General features: G+C 41.1%; 1 protein-coding gene across 1 annotated transcript in view; it reads right to left on the bottom strand.

Annotated features, from left to right (window-relative positions):
- Nucleotides 1-1,746: 1,746 nt before the first annotated feature.
- The window catches only part of XKR6 (XK related 6), a 378,420-nt gene continuing 365,165 nt past the window's right edge, over nucleotides 1,747-15,001 (bottom strand). Inside the window, 1 exon segment of the mRNA XM_020988928.2 lies at nucleotides 1,747-2,791. Within this exon segment, the coding sequence (XP_020844587.2) occupies nucleotides 1,827-2,791 (965 nt within the window). The 3' untranslated portion in view covers nucleotides 1,747-1,826.

Raw genomic sequence — 15,001 nt, 5'->3', positions numbered from 1 at the left:
GTGCCCAAGTAGAGATATGATGGGATTGAAAAGATGCCCTGGAACAAGAAAATTATTTAAAGGAGCAATACCTTTTAAAAACAGAAAAATAAAACAAAACAAAACCATGGTATACCATATTCTCAATTCCTCCAGAAATTCAACTTGGTACAACAGGAAAATTAAACAAGTGTATGGAATCTTGACACAAGTTGAATGGCCTCCAGGACCCAAAGAGTGCTGCTTTTCTGAGCCTTGCCATGGACAGAGCTGGACACAACAAAACTCAACCATGCTCTAATTACCATCTTTCTTGTGTTGTCCATATTTCCGGCAAGCTCCTGCAACACTGAGTCACATACACACCCATACGTTATGTGTGGCGGGCACATGGGCGCGTGCATGCACACATACACTCACACACATATATATATGTACACACACATACACACACACACACACACACACACAACACACACAACTAAAGCATTTCTCACTCAACCCAGGATGCACCAAGTGAGCTGAACAATACTCAGCAATCACAACGGTGAAAGACAAAAGCACCAAACCATCTTTTGAAATAGGTCAGTTATTACAATTTGCTGATTTTTTTTTTATATTCCAATTTTCTTCTTTGTCTTCATTTAAAAAAAAAACACACAACCACAAATTTTAAAAATGAGGAATTCTTGCCAAATCAGTTTAAGGCTTCACACCAAACCACATGGAGACAGAAGAGGCCTTACACAATATCACACATGATAAATGGATACCTCTCACAGCCTTAAGATGATGGATCAGATGTCATTTTTGCCAGTCACTGATCAAGTATTGTGCCTTTAAATGGACTTCTTTCTTTTTGCTACTATGCTGAGTTTTATTATTACTGATTTTAAAAATTATCGATATGAAAATCCCCTCCTATTTGGTATAGAATTGAACAACCATGCTGAATTTGAGTGGTGGGTTTCAATTTTGCTTTTGTTAACTTATCTTCCCCCTCCCCACCTCACCCCCAAGCAAATGTGATTCTTGCCAGGTGAAACCAGTGCAAATCTGCACGCAGCTGACCTGCACGTGGCGTCACTCATCCATCTGAATTTCAGACAGCTGCTAAGCCCCTCAAAGGCTCAGCTGAGGGTGAGGGAACTCGGGAGTGTGGGAGACGGGAAGGTGGGGCAGGGGAGAAAAAATGAGGGTGGGGAGGGATGGCTCTGCTTTCGCTTTCTTGCCTAGGTTGAACTTTTTTCCCTATAAATCATGTGATCTGAACAGTAATTTTTGTTTTGTTTTGTTTTATTTTTGTTTTAGATTCTTGGTTTGACTCACTGCTTGGTTTGCTTTTCCCTCCCCTGGTATAAAAATCACCGGAGAGTTTTGCATGAGAAAACAAGACAGTACTTAATGAAACTCAGCACCTAAGGGCATAAGGCAGTTGAAGGTTTTTGTTGTTGTTGTTGTTGTTTGTTGTTGTTGTTCTTTCAATCAGCACCAATCCCGCAAATGATCTACACTTGGCATAAGGTAGAAAACTTTTTTTTCTTTTGGAGTGGAGACAACTCCGCCTTTTCCACCTATGGATCATACATAGTGTGGATGTTTCAATACTGTTTCTTGTGTGTAAAAATCAAAAGAAAGGTTTTTCTTTTTGTTTTTACTTACAAAACATAGAGAATATCTTTGTATACATACAGCAACTGGAAAGAAAGCTTATCTGAAGGGTTTTTTTTGTTTTGTTTTTTGTGGTGGTGGTGGGGGGGGGTGGTGGTGGTGGTGTTTTTCTTGTGAGCGGTGTTGGCCGTAAACAAAACTTAAAGGTTCCCTTCTCAACTTGGGTTATGGAGCTTTTAAAGTGAAGACTCATACTGTAACAACTCATAGAGGAGCGGTCCATCTCGATACCGAATGCCTACAGCTGTGGGAGTGACATACTGCAGAATGTTGATAGTCCTTCTCAACCTCCTGTCTACAAAATGGGCATCCCATGCAGGGTATCTCTTTCTGGGCATGTCAATCTTAATGAGGGGCCCTTCTGGATAGTAAGGACGCCCCGGCGGGACAGCGGGCCCCATGGGTCTCACTTGAAAAACGGGCAAGCAAGTGTCAGCCGTGAGATCCTCCTGTTGTTCCGTGACGGCTCTGGTGGGCGTGACCTGGGTCCCCCGGTACCCAGGGGTCTGAGGCGCCATGGGCTCAACATCGGGGGGCAAAGGGATGCCCCAGAGCAGCTCGGCGCAACAGGAGCTGGCAAAGATCTTAGCTCGTGGCCCCATGGGATGCAATACACCATAATATAACAGCATCAGAGCTATCCCAGCCACAAAGCTAAGAAAGACACAACACAGTGCTGGCACGGCATAGAAGTCAGTGGTCTCAGGGTTTCTGTAAAAATACCAAAGGAACGTCAAGGCAGCATTCTCTGTCAAGACTACCGTGTAATATGCAAACATTCGATATCGAGTCCGCCCTTCCTTGACGTTAAACCAGCAGAAAATGTACACAATCCCTACCACCATGTTGAAGAGGATCTCCTCCCACTTGGACATGCAGAAGTCTGTCCCACCATGGATGATCCAGAAGGCCATGGCGCACCAGTGAACCACGACAAAGATCCCAAAGTAGAGCTGGAAGATGGAAGCAAAGAGGGCAAAGGAGATAACTCTGGATGAGATGGTGAAGAGCCGCCAGAAGAGCTGGATGAGGGCCCCTCGGTAGCTCATGCTCTTCTTGTCATCCCTGGAGTCCCGTAGAAGCTTGTGATAGGAGGCTAGCACCCAAGCCAGGGACATCAGGGAAGTCACAGAGGAGACACCTGGCAGAAGAAAAGACACAAACCCACACGGTCAAACCATGGCCACTGATCTAGGAACCATACCTGAGCAGCCATCTGAGGACAGGCCCACATGGAGCCAAGATCTCAAAAAAAAGAGCAAAAAGAAACAAAAATCAAGAACCAAACAACGAGCTTCTCTCTGTCTGATCATTTTTTTTTCTTTTGCTATTTTTGTATTGTTTAGTATATGCAGTGGGAGTCTCTTAGTGTGCTAAGATTTGTTGTTGTTGAGTCTTTTCAGTTGACTCTTTATGACCCCATTTGGGGTTTCCTTGGCAAAGATACCACAATGGTTTTCCATTTCCTTCTCCAGCTTCTTTATACATGAGTAAACTGAGGCAAACGGGGTTAAGTGACATGACCAGGGTCACACAGCTGGTAAGTATCTGTGCCTAATTTGAACTCAGGTCCTCCTGACTCCAGGGCCGGTGCGCTATCCATCACACGACTTAGCTGCCCTAGGCATCAGGGTACCTTGCCTTAAAAAAAAAATCAGTAAAAGTAGCAGCAAGAGTCACAGTGCTAGTTGGTTGTTGGGAAGTGGATGCTGGCACCTTTGTAGAAAAGGAATGATAGGTTGTCTCTTTGGCCCTAATTAAATGCAAGGTCACATAGTACCTTCCACATAGAGGGATGTGGCTCATGACTTGTTCTATAGCATTAGCCTTGCCCTTGCCCTTGCCCTTGCCCTTGCTGGTAGCTGGATTGCTCAAGGGTAGAAAAGGCCATAACCTCCTCATCAGTGGCAGATAATAAACAACGTCAGCCAATCTCCTTTCCCATCGCCCTTTTTAACACTCACTTTTTCTATCAAAATGAAGTCAGATCTAGTGTCATAATTTTTTACCACAATGGATCAGGACAGGTCAATGGGGTAGATAGAATTTATAATCAAATTAACTGTTTTCTGAATTGCCGTTAATCTGGCTTCCCTTCTATCAACCACACTAACTGTATCCTTACAAGGAAGGGCTCTAAGGAATTTCCTTCTTCCACATTTTTTCCATACTGGTCTTACCTAACCTCTCCACAACCTTTGGCATTACTGATTAAAAACTTAATTACTGGGGCAACTAGATGGTGCAGTGGATAAAGCTCTGGCCTTGGAGTCAGGAGGACCTGAGTTCAAATATGATCTCAGACACTTGACACTTACTAGCTGTGTGACCCTGGGCAAGTCACTTAACCCCAACTGCCTCACCAAAACAAAACAAAAAACTTCATTACTCCAGGTATCTGTGATTTTGTCAGAGTGATCATCCCTCCAACATTGATCACAACCACAGCTTAGGAGGCAATTTTCAGGAGTTGCTGTGGATGAGAATTTCACCATGTAGCCAATCTGGTGATGAGCACTTCCAAACTTAGCTAGGCTGGTTCTTGCAAAACAGATACATATTCAGTCTCCAGGTCCAGTATTTTCTTGAACCCTGGCTTTTGAGGCACTCTACAAAACATCCCTCCATTTTAATAGGTACTATGTGATCATGTATTTAATCAGGACCAAAGAGACAACAGATTCCTTTTCTACGAGGTGCCAGCTATGGTTCTGACTTGCCTCTACCTCCAGTAGTCGCTTGTACAACACCTCCTTCAGATCACTAAGGTGAAGGAATCTGTTCCTTTTAGGTCAGTTATTATGCAGAAGAAACCCAGTCTACTCTCCAACTTTGCCTCTCAGACCATATATGCTTCGCATTCCCTCTACCTACAAAAGATTTGCAACTAAATCAAATGAAACTTGGTAAACTTTCTCAGAACCTATAGCTAGGTCCCAATTAATTCAAATAATGGCAGTAAAGTAGATAGAGCACTGGGGCTACAGTCAGGAAGATCTGAATTCAAATCTAGCCTCAGACACTTACTGTGTCACCCTGGGTAAGTCACTTAACTTCTGTCTGCCTCAGTTTCTTCAACTGCATAATGGGGATAATAATAGCCCCTACCTCCCAGGGTTGTTGTGAGGATCAAATGAGATAATAATTGTAAATCACTTAGTATAGTGCCTGGCACATAGCAGATGCTTAGTAAATGCTTGTTGCCTTCCATCCTGCCCTGAAGTGATCACATATATTTGAATTAGTATTATTTGAAATGTTAATTATGTAAAATATTGTAATTTGTTCTAGACCAATGGATATATGCAATGGAAATTCAAATAATGTGACCATTTCATGGGAGTCACTATTCTCACTAATGGGGACCTGGCTGTAATTTTGTGTTTTAGCCAAGTGGGTTGTTATACCACCTTTCTTCCAAGCAAGAGTTGCCAGTCACCTGAGTCTGCCCACTCCCTACCACTTACTATGGATACTTCAATGTCCTTCCTTCCTTCCTTCCTTCCTTCCTTCCTTCCTTCCTTCCTTTCCTTCCTTCCTTCCTTCCTTCCTTCCTTCCTTCTTTCCTTCCTTCCTTCCTTCCTTCCTTCCTTCCTTCCTTCCTTCCTTCCTTCCTTCCTTCCTTCCTTCCTTCCTTCCTTCCTTCCTTCCTCCCTCTCCCTCCATCCACACAGGGAATCACACCCTTTCCTGTGCATGATCTGCCTAAAGGAATATAAATTTTGATTACTGAAACCTCACAAGATATCTTGGGGTTTATGGGCTAGATTTCTTTTTTTTCTCTTCCCTACTTATTTATTCTATCATTAAAAAAAAACTGGGTCAATTAACTCAACCCATGTAGCTTCATTTATGATTTCTTGAAATACAGCACTGGAAAACCAGGCTTTGATAAAACCTGGGATTCAAATGCAGCTACTTGACCAAGCCTTAAACCCAAATCACTCTGGCTTTTGCTGATTGGCCAACAATAGGTCCCACCCCAAGTTTCACTTGCTCATTGCTTGGGATTTGATGACTCAGAGTATGTGTAAATAGTAATTGTTTCTGTTTTGGCCAGAAACCCTGAGCATCTTCCCCTCCCAGACTTTTTTTTTTGACTAGGTAAAAGAGGCATTTTTTTTTTTGCCTCATTCCTTACCTAGCCTTAATCATTGGATGGATGTTGCCTCAGACAAACTGAGACCTGGGAAAGACCTTAGCTTAAAAAGGCTAAGGTCTCCCACTACATCTGGGGGCCATCTCCAGTCATCCTGATCTATATCTTGCCACTGGACCCATATGGCTCCAGTGGAGAGAGTGACTTTGCACAGCCCTACCTCCCTTAAATCCAATTCACTTACAAGTCAAGACATCACCTTCCTGATGTCACTGATCCTCTTTAAGAAGGAAAGACAAACAACCAGCACGCAGCTAACCTGGAGATGAGAATCCTATTTCTTTTACCTCTCATTGCAAGTACCATCTCCTACCTATGACTTCTCTTGATCAGCCCCTACCCCACCATCCTTCAGGCATTATTATGCACTATATTCATGTTATTCACTCCCCTAAATTTCCTTCTAGTCATTTTGTATCTATTTCTATGTTTTGAGTTCTTAACCATTTGGGGAGGTCTTATATCCCTTTGGCCATTGATCCGGTGAAGCCTATGGACCCCTTCTCAGAATAATATTTTTAAATGTATAAAATAAAATACATAGTATTACAAAGTAAACTACATAGAAATATAGTTATCAAAATATTTTTAAAAAATTCTTGGATCCCAGGTTAAGAACCCTATCCTATATATGCACGTGATATCTTCCTTAATAGAATATAAGGTCCTTGAAGGGAGGCAGGGATTGTTTCATCTTTGCCTTTGTATTCCCAGTGCCTAATACAGTGCCAGGCATATAGCAGATGTTGAATGCATGCTTGTTTACTGGTCACTTCATTAGCTTCTCTGAACTCAGCTAGGCTGGTCCTCATACAACAGACAGCACAATGTTTGGCACATATTAAGTACTTAATAAATGCTTGTTGATAAAACACAAAATCTACTTGGCATTCAAAGCTCTTCATAACTTAGTCCCCTCCTTTTCCAGTCTTCCTATGTCTTACTCTCAGATGCATAGTCTTTGATCTAGTGATGGCCTTTTTGCTGTTGTTCACATAAGGCATACCATTTCTCAGCTCTGGGAATTTTCTCTGGCTGTCCCCCTAGAATTCTCTCCCTTAACCTCTCTGCCTGGCTCCCCTATTCCCTAGCTTCTTTCCTTCAAGTACTAACTAAAATCCCATCTCCTACAGGAAACCTTTCCCAACCCCTCTTAATTCTAGTGCCTCATCTGTGTAGCTCTAGCTCTAAATTTAAGCTGAGAAGGCCAAATCCAATTCTGTTTTCCCTTTGCCCAAGAAATACTATTTGGCCTGACAATGCCTTAGTATATTCTGCCATTTGTAAAATGGTTCAAAGATATGTATGACACCTTCCAGAAATGTTATAAGGTATCAATTCATGATAATATTAATAACTAAAATTTAGATAATGCTTTAGAATTTTCCAATAACACTTTTAACCTGTTGTCTCATTTGATCGTCACAACAACCTGCCAAACCAGAAAAGACATCAGAAATAGAAATGTCAACGAATATAACTGTATTTGTTTGATTAATGAGGGCCTAGCAAGCCAGGGAAACTAGGTGACTTTTCCAGGTTTGTGCAGCCATTTGAGGCCAAATTCTGGATTCTTAGCTGTATTTATCCACCAGGTGTCGCTGTAGAATTTGAGACTGCTATAGCTGGAAAGGTCCTTCGAGATCAGTTCATCCGAACCTTTCCTTTTCTAGGGGAGGAAGCTAAGGGAATTGACTTGCTCACAGCTAATCGGTGATAGCCGTCCTGGTGATTTTTCCTTCTATTTTCATCCTTTTCCTTTCTATTCTCTCCCCAGTCTCAGTCTAAGCTCATAGGAAGCCCACTGGGTAGCCCAATCTTTGGGGACTTTTGTCAACAAGGCTAAGAGCCTTGTAGGCTTCTTGGTGCTTAGTACCAAAGGCCTTTTTTTGTGCCATGTTATATGACAGATTGTGAAATGGCATGTTCTGGATCTGATTTTGAATGCACAAGGAGGACCTTTAAAAATATTCCTTCAATAAAGACAGTCTCCTTACTCTAGGTCAAAGGAAACTGAGATACCCATCTGTTATTGTTTTTTTTTTTCATGGACCCATTAGCTTTCATGGTGTCCTAAAGCTATAAAGGATATATCTTCTAGTCTATTTTTCTGCCTTTAGCAAGGACTTCCTTTATCTCATCTCAGAGAGAGTAGTGTGCATCATATCAATTCATTCTCATGTTAACAGACTGTCTGCTATTATGTTTTTTTGCAATAAAGCTAAGATTCTCCAAACCTCCTGCCACTAAACAAACATGAAGAGTTTGATCCAACCCATTCTGTACCACAAGGAAATGAATCAATGAAAAGTGGGAATTTTATTGCAAACTCGGTCTGTTTACCCTGCCCTGCCACCATGAATACATGTGATAGGGGGGTGAAGTGTCCTATGGTATATATTTATCGCTATGACAAAACCCTGGGTTCTTTCTTAACCAAAAATCTACATCTGGATCTCCACTGAAGCTTGATATATCCCACAGCAGGAAGAGATAGCTATTCAAAGTATACATATGGCATTTCATAATGTCACTCCCCTACTCAATAATTACTGTGGCTCTCCATTACCTGAAAAATCAAATATAAACAGTTTGGCATTTAAAGCCCTTTGCAAATTGTTCCCAATTGACATTTCCTTCCTTATTATATATTACTTCCCTCCATGGGTCACTGTGATCCAGCCAAATTGAGATTCTTGCTGTTCCTCATACAGGGCAATACATTTTTCACCACTGTGTGCCTCTACCCTAACTGTTCCCCAAGGCTGGAATGTGCTCCCTCCTCACTTCCATCACTCAGAATCCCTAGTTTCTTTTAATGCTAAGGTAAAGTGCTACATGAGGCCTTTCCTGATTGCTCCCAACAGCCCCGACCCCACCCCTGCCCAAGCTGCTAGTGCCTTTCCCTCAAAAATCACCTTGTGTATATCTTATTTGTACAGTATATGTACATATTTTCTCCCTGGCTAGACTGTAAGTAAGCTATTTGAGGACAGGCTCTGTTTTTTTTTATTTTGTCTTTATATTTACCATCATCCAGAACAACTCCTGGTGCATAGTGAATACTTAATAAATGCTAGTTTATTGCTTGATTCATTGATTATCTGTTACCCTTGTCTGTTAGGATGGTACTTAGCTACTGAAACAATCAAGGTTCCCCTAGCATGCTTTTTTTAAATCAGAATTTTAGCCTTAATTTTTAAGATGAGGCTCTTCACTGGTGTGTGTATCTGTGTGTGTGCAGATGCCTGGTTTCCAGACATGCTGAAGACTTGTCCTGATGAATATTGTCCTAATTTCCATCAAGCAGCTAACTAGTAATCATTCACTTCCACTAAATTCAGTAGTCTTTCTAGGCTTAAAACAGCAGGCATTTCTAGACTTACTCCTCCTTCCCACTCTACCTCATGGTTCTGCCATGATTTCTCCAAACTACACATATTTTGTTCTCTAACTTCTGTCTTGGCACTCAATCCCTTATTCATTGCTATAAATAACTAAAACATCCTTACACATTCATTCTACCAACTTGCTATTTATCGTGGAGAATTTTTTGACTTAATTAAGAAAAAGGCTCCTAATAGTTGGCCAACGAGATTTTCCCTGGAAAGAATCAATGTCAAAACTTCTTATATTTGAGAGATATCTTAGGGTAGTAGGTAAAAATTGGTTTTACATATAATTAAGAAAAAAAAATAAATAAAACAAAAATGAAATGATACATAATAAAATCTTTTCAAACCTTAAAGCATTATACAAATATCAGTTGTGTACTTGTAGTAAAATGTAGGCAGTGAAATTAATTCCTTGGTTTGTGCTTTCAATGCCTGTATGCTCATATGCAGTTGACTTGTTTATTTACAAACATTTCAGAGACTGGCACTATAGGGACATAGCTTTAGTATTCTTTTTTGGGATAGGACCAGACTGAAATGGGAATGGCTATGCAACTGGAAAATAGGTTAAGTTTTACCAGCTGGAGCTCCTAATATTGGGATAAGAATGACTTATCCAGAAACACACACACACAATTATAAAGAGGAGAATGAACAGCTCTTCATCTCTACTTAGTCTATAAGAAGAAATTGCCTTAAACTGCCTTGGGAAAGATTTAGGTCTGGTTTAGGAAATGTTTATCTGATTGTAAGGTTATTGAGAGAGCTTGCAGAAATTCTTTTCAATGGCAATCTAAGCCAAGATTCTTATAGGCCAACCATGAAAATTGTTTGTGCCTCAACTTAAAACCAAACAAGCCTTTTTCTCCCTGAAGAGGATGAGAAGAGAGCATGAAGCTCAAGAACCTAAGAAAAGGGAATTGAAGTTAATCAATTTTTAAAAGTCCCAAGAGCATATCACCTGGTTGCTATATTAAAGCATCATCTGTAACAGGAAGATATAGAAACATGACTCCATGTATAAGGTAGGGAGTCTGTGGTTGTCAGTGCATAGGGTGTGCCTAGATGGTTGTATGGGCAAGGCCATATATGTTATATGTTGTGGACCAAAGAAATTTGGGTGGGCCAAACGATTTCTTCGGTGTACTTGCAAGCTTGGGCTAGACTACTATCTGTTTATACCTTGCTAGGGAATAGAAGGGAATAGAACACCCCTGGAAGGCTATTCCAACCTTAAAACTTTATTAGGGAGATTATCCCTCCTAGTCTAACTCTCCCTTGTCTCTCTTAAGTGGGCACATGTAATCCTATGAATCACTAAGAGAGAGGAAATAAAGTCAGTGGTCTCCCCATGGCCTGACCCTCTAATTTCCTACTAGATGCGAAGCAGGCCCTGAGGACATACATCTGGAAGATTTTAAAGGACGCTTTCTAGGAAGGCAGAAAAAGCCTCCAGTGCTAGATTAATACAAGTTACCTAAGAGTCTGATTATATCAGCCGGGAGTTTGTAGATGTAGTACTTACCATATCACATGGCCTAAATACTGTTATATCCCTTTAAAAGTGAAAAAAAGATGCCTATCAAGGAGAAGGATTTTATTTCCTTTTCTTTTTAAAATTGTTCTTTAAAAAAAATAGAAGATTCAAAGAGTTTTCCAGGTAAGCCAAGTGCCATATTAAGTATTCAGCAGGTGACACAAATCTCCTCAGCACTGAGCTATAAAGCATAGCTGCCTGTGATTCAGCACTTGAAAAGGCTGTGACATCTTCTGTCTTGGGGCTCTTTGAAAGGGGACTCCTGTATCTCTGTATTAGGGAGAAGAAGCAACTGGCTGCTTCTGACCTATTGCTTAGAAGGGTTGAGGGCAGTCAGAGGGCAATGATTTAGGCAAGGGAGGTAGGGAGCTAGCTAGGCAGCTCCTAGGGCTCAACAGCATGCCTTCCTGGGTTGAAAGAGAAATTAGGAATCCTGATCTCAATCCTTTTTTTTTTTCACTCCAGAAGATACAGAAGCAAGTATTTGGTCATGATAAGGAAGAGACTCCCAACAAGTCAAGGAACCAAATATCCTCCTCTGGACCTCTAAAATATTATTTCCTTTCTTTATCATTAACTGCTTAATGGACATCCCCACTCATTATCTTTTCTTCTAAAGCCACCCTTTCTCCTAATTTCTCCTATTTCTGTTGAGGGTACCCTGATACTTCTCATTCTCCAAGATCCACATCCTTGGAGACATCCTGGATTTTTCACTTCTTCTTCACCTTTCAAGTCCAAACAATTGCCAAGTTTTATCCATCCTACTTCCACAACATCTCTCACATCTGACCACTTCTCTCCACTCACCTAGCCATCATCTTAGTTCAGGTCCTTCTTCAACACTCACCTGGACTATTACAAAAACCTCCCAATTGGTCTTCCTATTTCCAGTCTCACTCCTTTCTTTTTCCTTCCTTTCCCTTCCCCCCTCCCACCTTCCCTTCCTATCCCTTCTTTTTCCTTCCCTTCCTTTATCTTCCTTTCCTTTCTGCTCCTTTCCTCTTTTTTTGAGACTAGATCTCCCTATTTTGCCTAAGATGGAAGTACAAAGGCCACTCACAGGCCTGACCCCACTGCTGACTGACACTGATGTTTGAACCTGTTCTGATTTCCCAGCCTGAGCCAGCTCACCCCTCCTTAGGAAGCCTGGTGGCCCTCCACTTCCAGGGACTTGCCATATTGATTCTAGACTTAGTTAGACACCTGATTGGCATCTCAAATAGACACCCAATTGGCATCTCAGAACTCCTAAAATCCTGTGAGCCACTAGCCTCAGCCTCCCAGTAGTAGAAATGACAGGCATGGGCCATCCTGCCCCCTTCCAATCCATCCTCCACAGAGCTTCCAAATTGATATTCTCAGAACAGGAATCTGACCACATCACTCCCCTGCTCAAGAAGCTTCCACGGCTTCCCTTCTGCAGCTAGGATAAAAAAACAAAAAAACCCCTCTGTTTGGCACTGAAAACCTTTCACAATTTGGCTCTAGCCTGGAGGCAGTGAGTGTGGCACAGCGAAAAGAAACCTGGTTCCAAAATCAGTTCAAACAGTTTGTATTTAATATGCACACATATGTACTTACTTCTCTGTGACCATGTTGTATCCCTTCAACAGAGTATATTATACAGGGGTGGGGAAGCTGCCTCCTCAGGGCCACATGTGGCTCTCTAGGTCCTCAAGTGGAGCCCTTTGACTGAATCCAAGCTTTACAGAACAAATCCTCTTAATAAAAGGATTTGTTCTGTAAAACTTGGACTCAGTTAAAAGACCGCACACAAGGACCAAGGATTTGTTCTGTGAAGCTTGGATTCAGTCAAAGGGCCCCACCTGAGGACCTAGAGGGCCACAGGTTCCCCACCCCTGGATTATAATCTCCTTGAGGGCAGATATATTTTTGTCTTCACAGTGCTTTTGTCTTCACACTATCTTGCATTTAGGAGACTTAATAAATTCTTCTTGAATTTAGCTTGATTGAGTTTGTATCATTGACAGGTGACTTATGGTGTTAACAAACTATTACTATTTGCTTGTTATCAAAACATAAAACTCTGGAAGCTAAAATAAATGAATCTGGCTTCTAAATTTGAGGACCGGCTCCTACATCCAAAAGCAAATTTATTCAACCCTGGGGGAAAGTGTTGTCTGGACTTCAGTACCCAAATATGGGCTTTGTGATATTTTAAAAAGCTGATCATTTTTTCCTCTTTGTTTTCTAGACTAATTGAATTCTGTTCAGTGGATAGGTGGAAATTAATTCATTTCCTTTCTGCTCATTGTTTTGACTACTCAAGTGGGCAGCATCTTGGTAATGGTGATTATGGAGTAATCAGTAATTGACTTTGAAGCATCCTTTCTCAGCCACCACAATGAATGCTACCCTGTTTTACATCCATAGTCTTCATAGAAGATTGGCATTCTAGCCTTCCTCTAAGCATACACTCATTCTCTGCAAGGAGTATGTTTTTGAATGTCCACTATAGGCAGAGCAAGGCATGCAGCTATGGACAATATTTGAATTTTGTTTATTAAATCAACAATTGGATTAGTGCAAGTCTACTGGGCAGCAGTCATTTGCTTAGGCAAGATGGAATGACCAAAGGCACAGCATGATGAGCTGGTCCCATACAGTGACTGCCTCTCCACCTAGACACAGACCCACTGGGAAATTCAGGTACCTAGTGTAACTGTAAAGTGGTGAGGAAGATTTTCATAAACCATTCCAGAAAACCAATGTCATTACTTTATAGTCACATTAAACCCTTTGTTATTGTTCAGTCATTTTCAATTATGTCCAACTCTTTTTGATCCACTAAAAGGTTAGCTCTTTCCCTAGCAAAAGCTGACAGGTCCAATTGAGTCTAGCATCCTTGGGTCCAAGAACTACTGAAAGAACCACCTAGAGGAAGTGTCAGGCCAGACAAGCTTTAATTCATAAGTAATAATAATAACAATAACAACAGCAATAATGACAGCTAACATTTATAGAGTATTTACTATGTGCCAGGTACTGTGTCTAAGCACTTTACAATTATTGTCTCATTTGATCCTCACAACAATTTTGGGAAGTGGGTGCTACAATTATCCCCATTTTATAGATGAGGAAACTGAAGCTAACAGAGGCTGACTTGCCCAGGGTCACACAGTTAGTAGTCTGGAGCCAGATTAAAACTCAGGTATTCCACACCGCAGGCCCAGCACTCTATCCACTGTACCACCTAGCTGCCCATAACTTAAATGGAACTAGTATGTATTATGTTGGGCTTCATATCAGTCAGTGGACAATATCCTGTTGATTATGAACCATACTTAACATCTCTACCCTTAGCATCACACAATTATTGTCACATACACATAGAGAAAAACCGTTACCAACAATAGGGCAATTAGGGCAAATCAGCAAGGCAGGTGCTTTGGGGTACACTTAAGATGGAAAGGCCCAGAGCATGGCTCATGTCCCGAAAACCCCTCTGCCATGTTCCAGTTGCTGAGCCTCTTTGTTTCATACAGATGTTCCAGATGTCTTAATCAACTTTGAATTGGAAGGTGTTAAGGAGGAAAAAATTACAAGGAATGTACAGTACACAGCAGAAGTTAGTTTTGGATCACGAATATGTAAATGGTATGGCAGTAGGCATTATTGGCTGGTCCCTTCTCACTAAACTAAAAACCTGGTTTCAATTCTATCTGTTTTTTTCCTGGTAGGATAAAATCCAAGCCATAGAAGTGAATCTAGTAGGATTAACTTCTTTTCACAGAGTGACACAATCAAGAATCTCAGATCATTGTGACCACCATGATGGAATCATTAGAGTACTTCAGTGGCTCCATGATCTTACTAGTATGGATATTCTCTCCCCCAAGGTACAGAATGAAACTTAACCTGCATGACTATTAATCATATCCTTCTGTGAATCTACCGTAGGGGATCTCCTCAAGACATTAGAGGACTTTATCTGGGTCTTTTAACGCTTAGTAAACACCAAATGCAACTATTGGGATGTATATTAGGTTGTGAGGTCCTTGAGGGCAGACACTTGCATTTCTTTGTCATTCCCAGCACTTAGTATAGTTCCTGGTACTCAGTAGGTGTTTAATAAATGTTTGTTGATGTCTTGATTTGCATCTGCTATCTTTTGCTTGTGCCCCTTCACAAAAATATACCTTAGGTTTCTCTACCACACAAAGAAAAAAATGCTGCATTGTTCTTTCTTTGTCAGCGAGAATATGTGAGACTTCAATGTTTTATCTAAGGTCAAAA

Source organism: Phascolarctos cinereus, unplaced genomic scaffold (assembly GCF_003287225.1).
Source record: "Phascolarctos cinereus isolate Bilbo 61053 unplaced genomic scaffold, phaCin_HiC Scaffold_2;HRSCAF=192, whole genome shotgun sequence".
Lineage (NCBI taxonomy): Eukaryota > Metazoa > Chordata > Mammalia > Diprotodontia > Phascolarctidae > Phascolarctos > Phascolarctos cinereus.
This window is presented reverse-complemented; position numbering and strand designations above follow the sequence as displayed.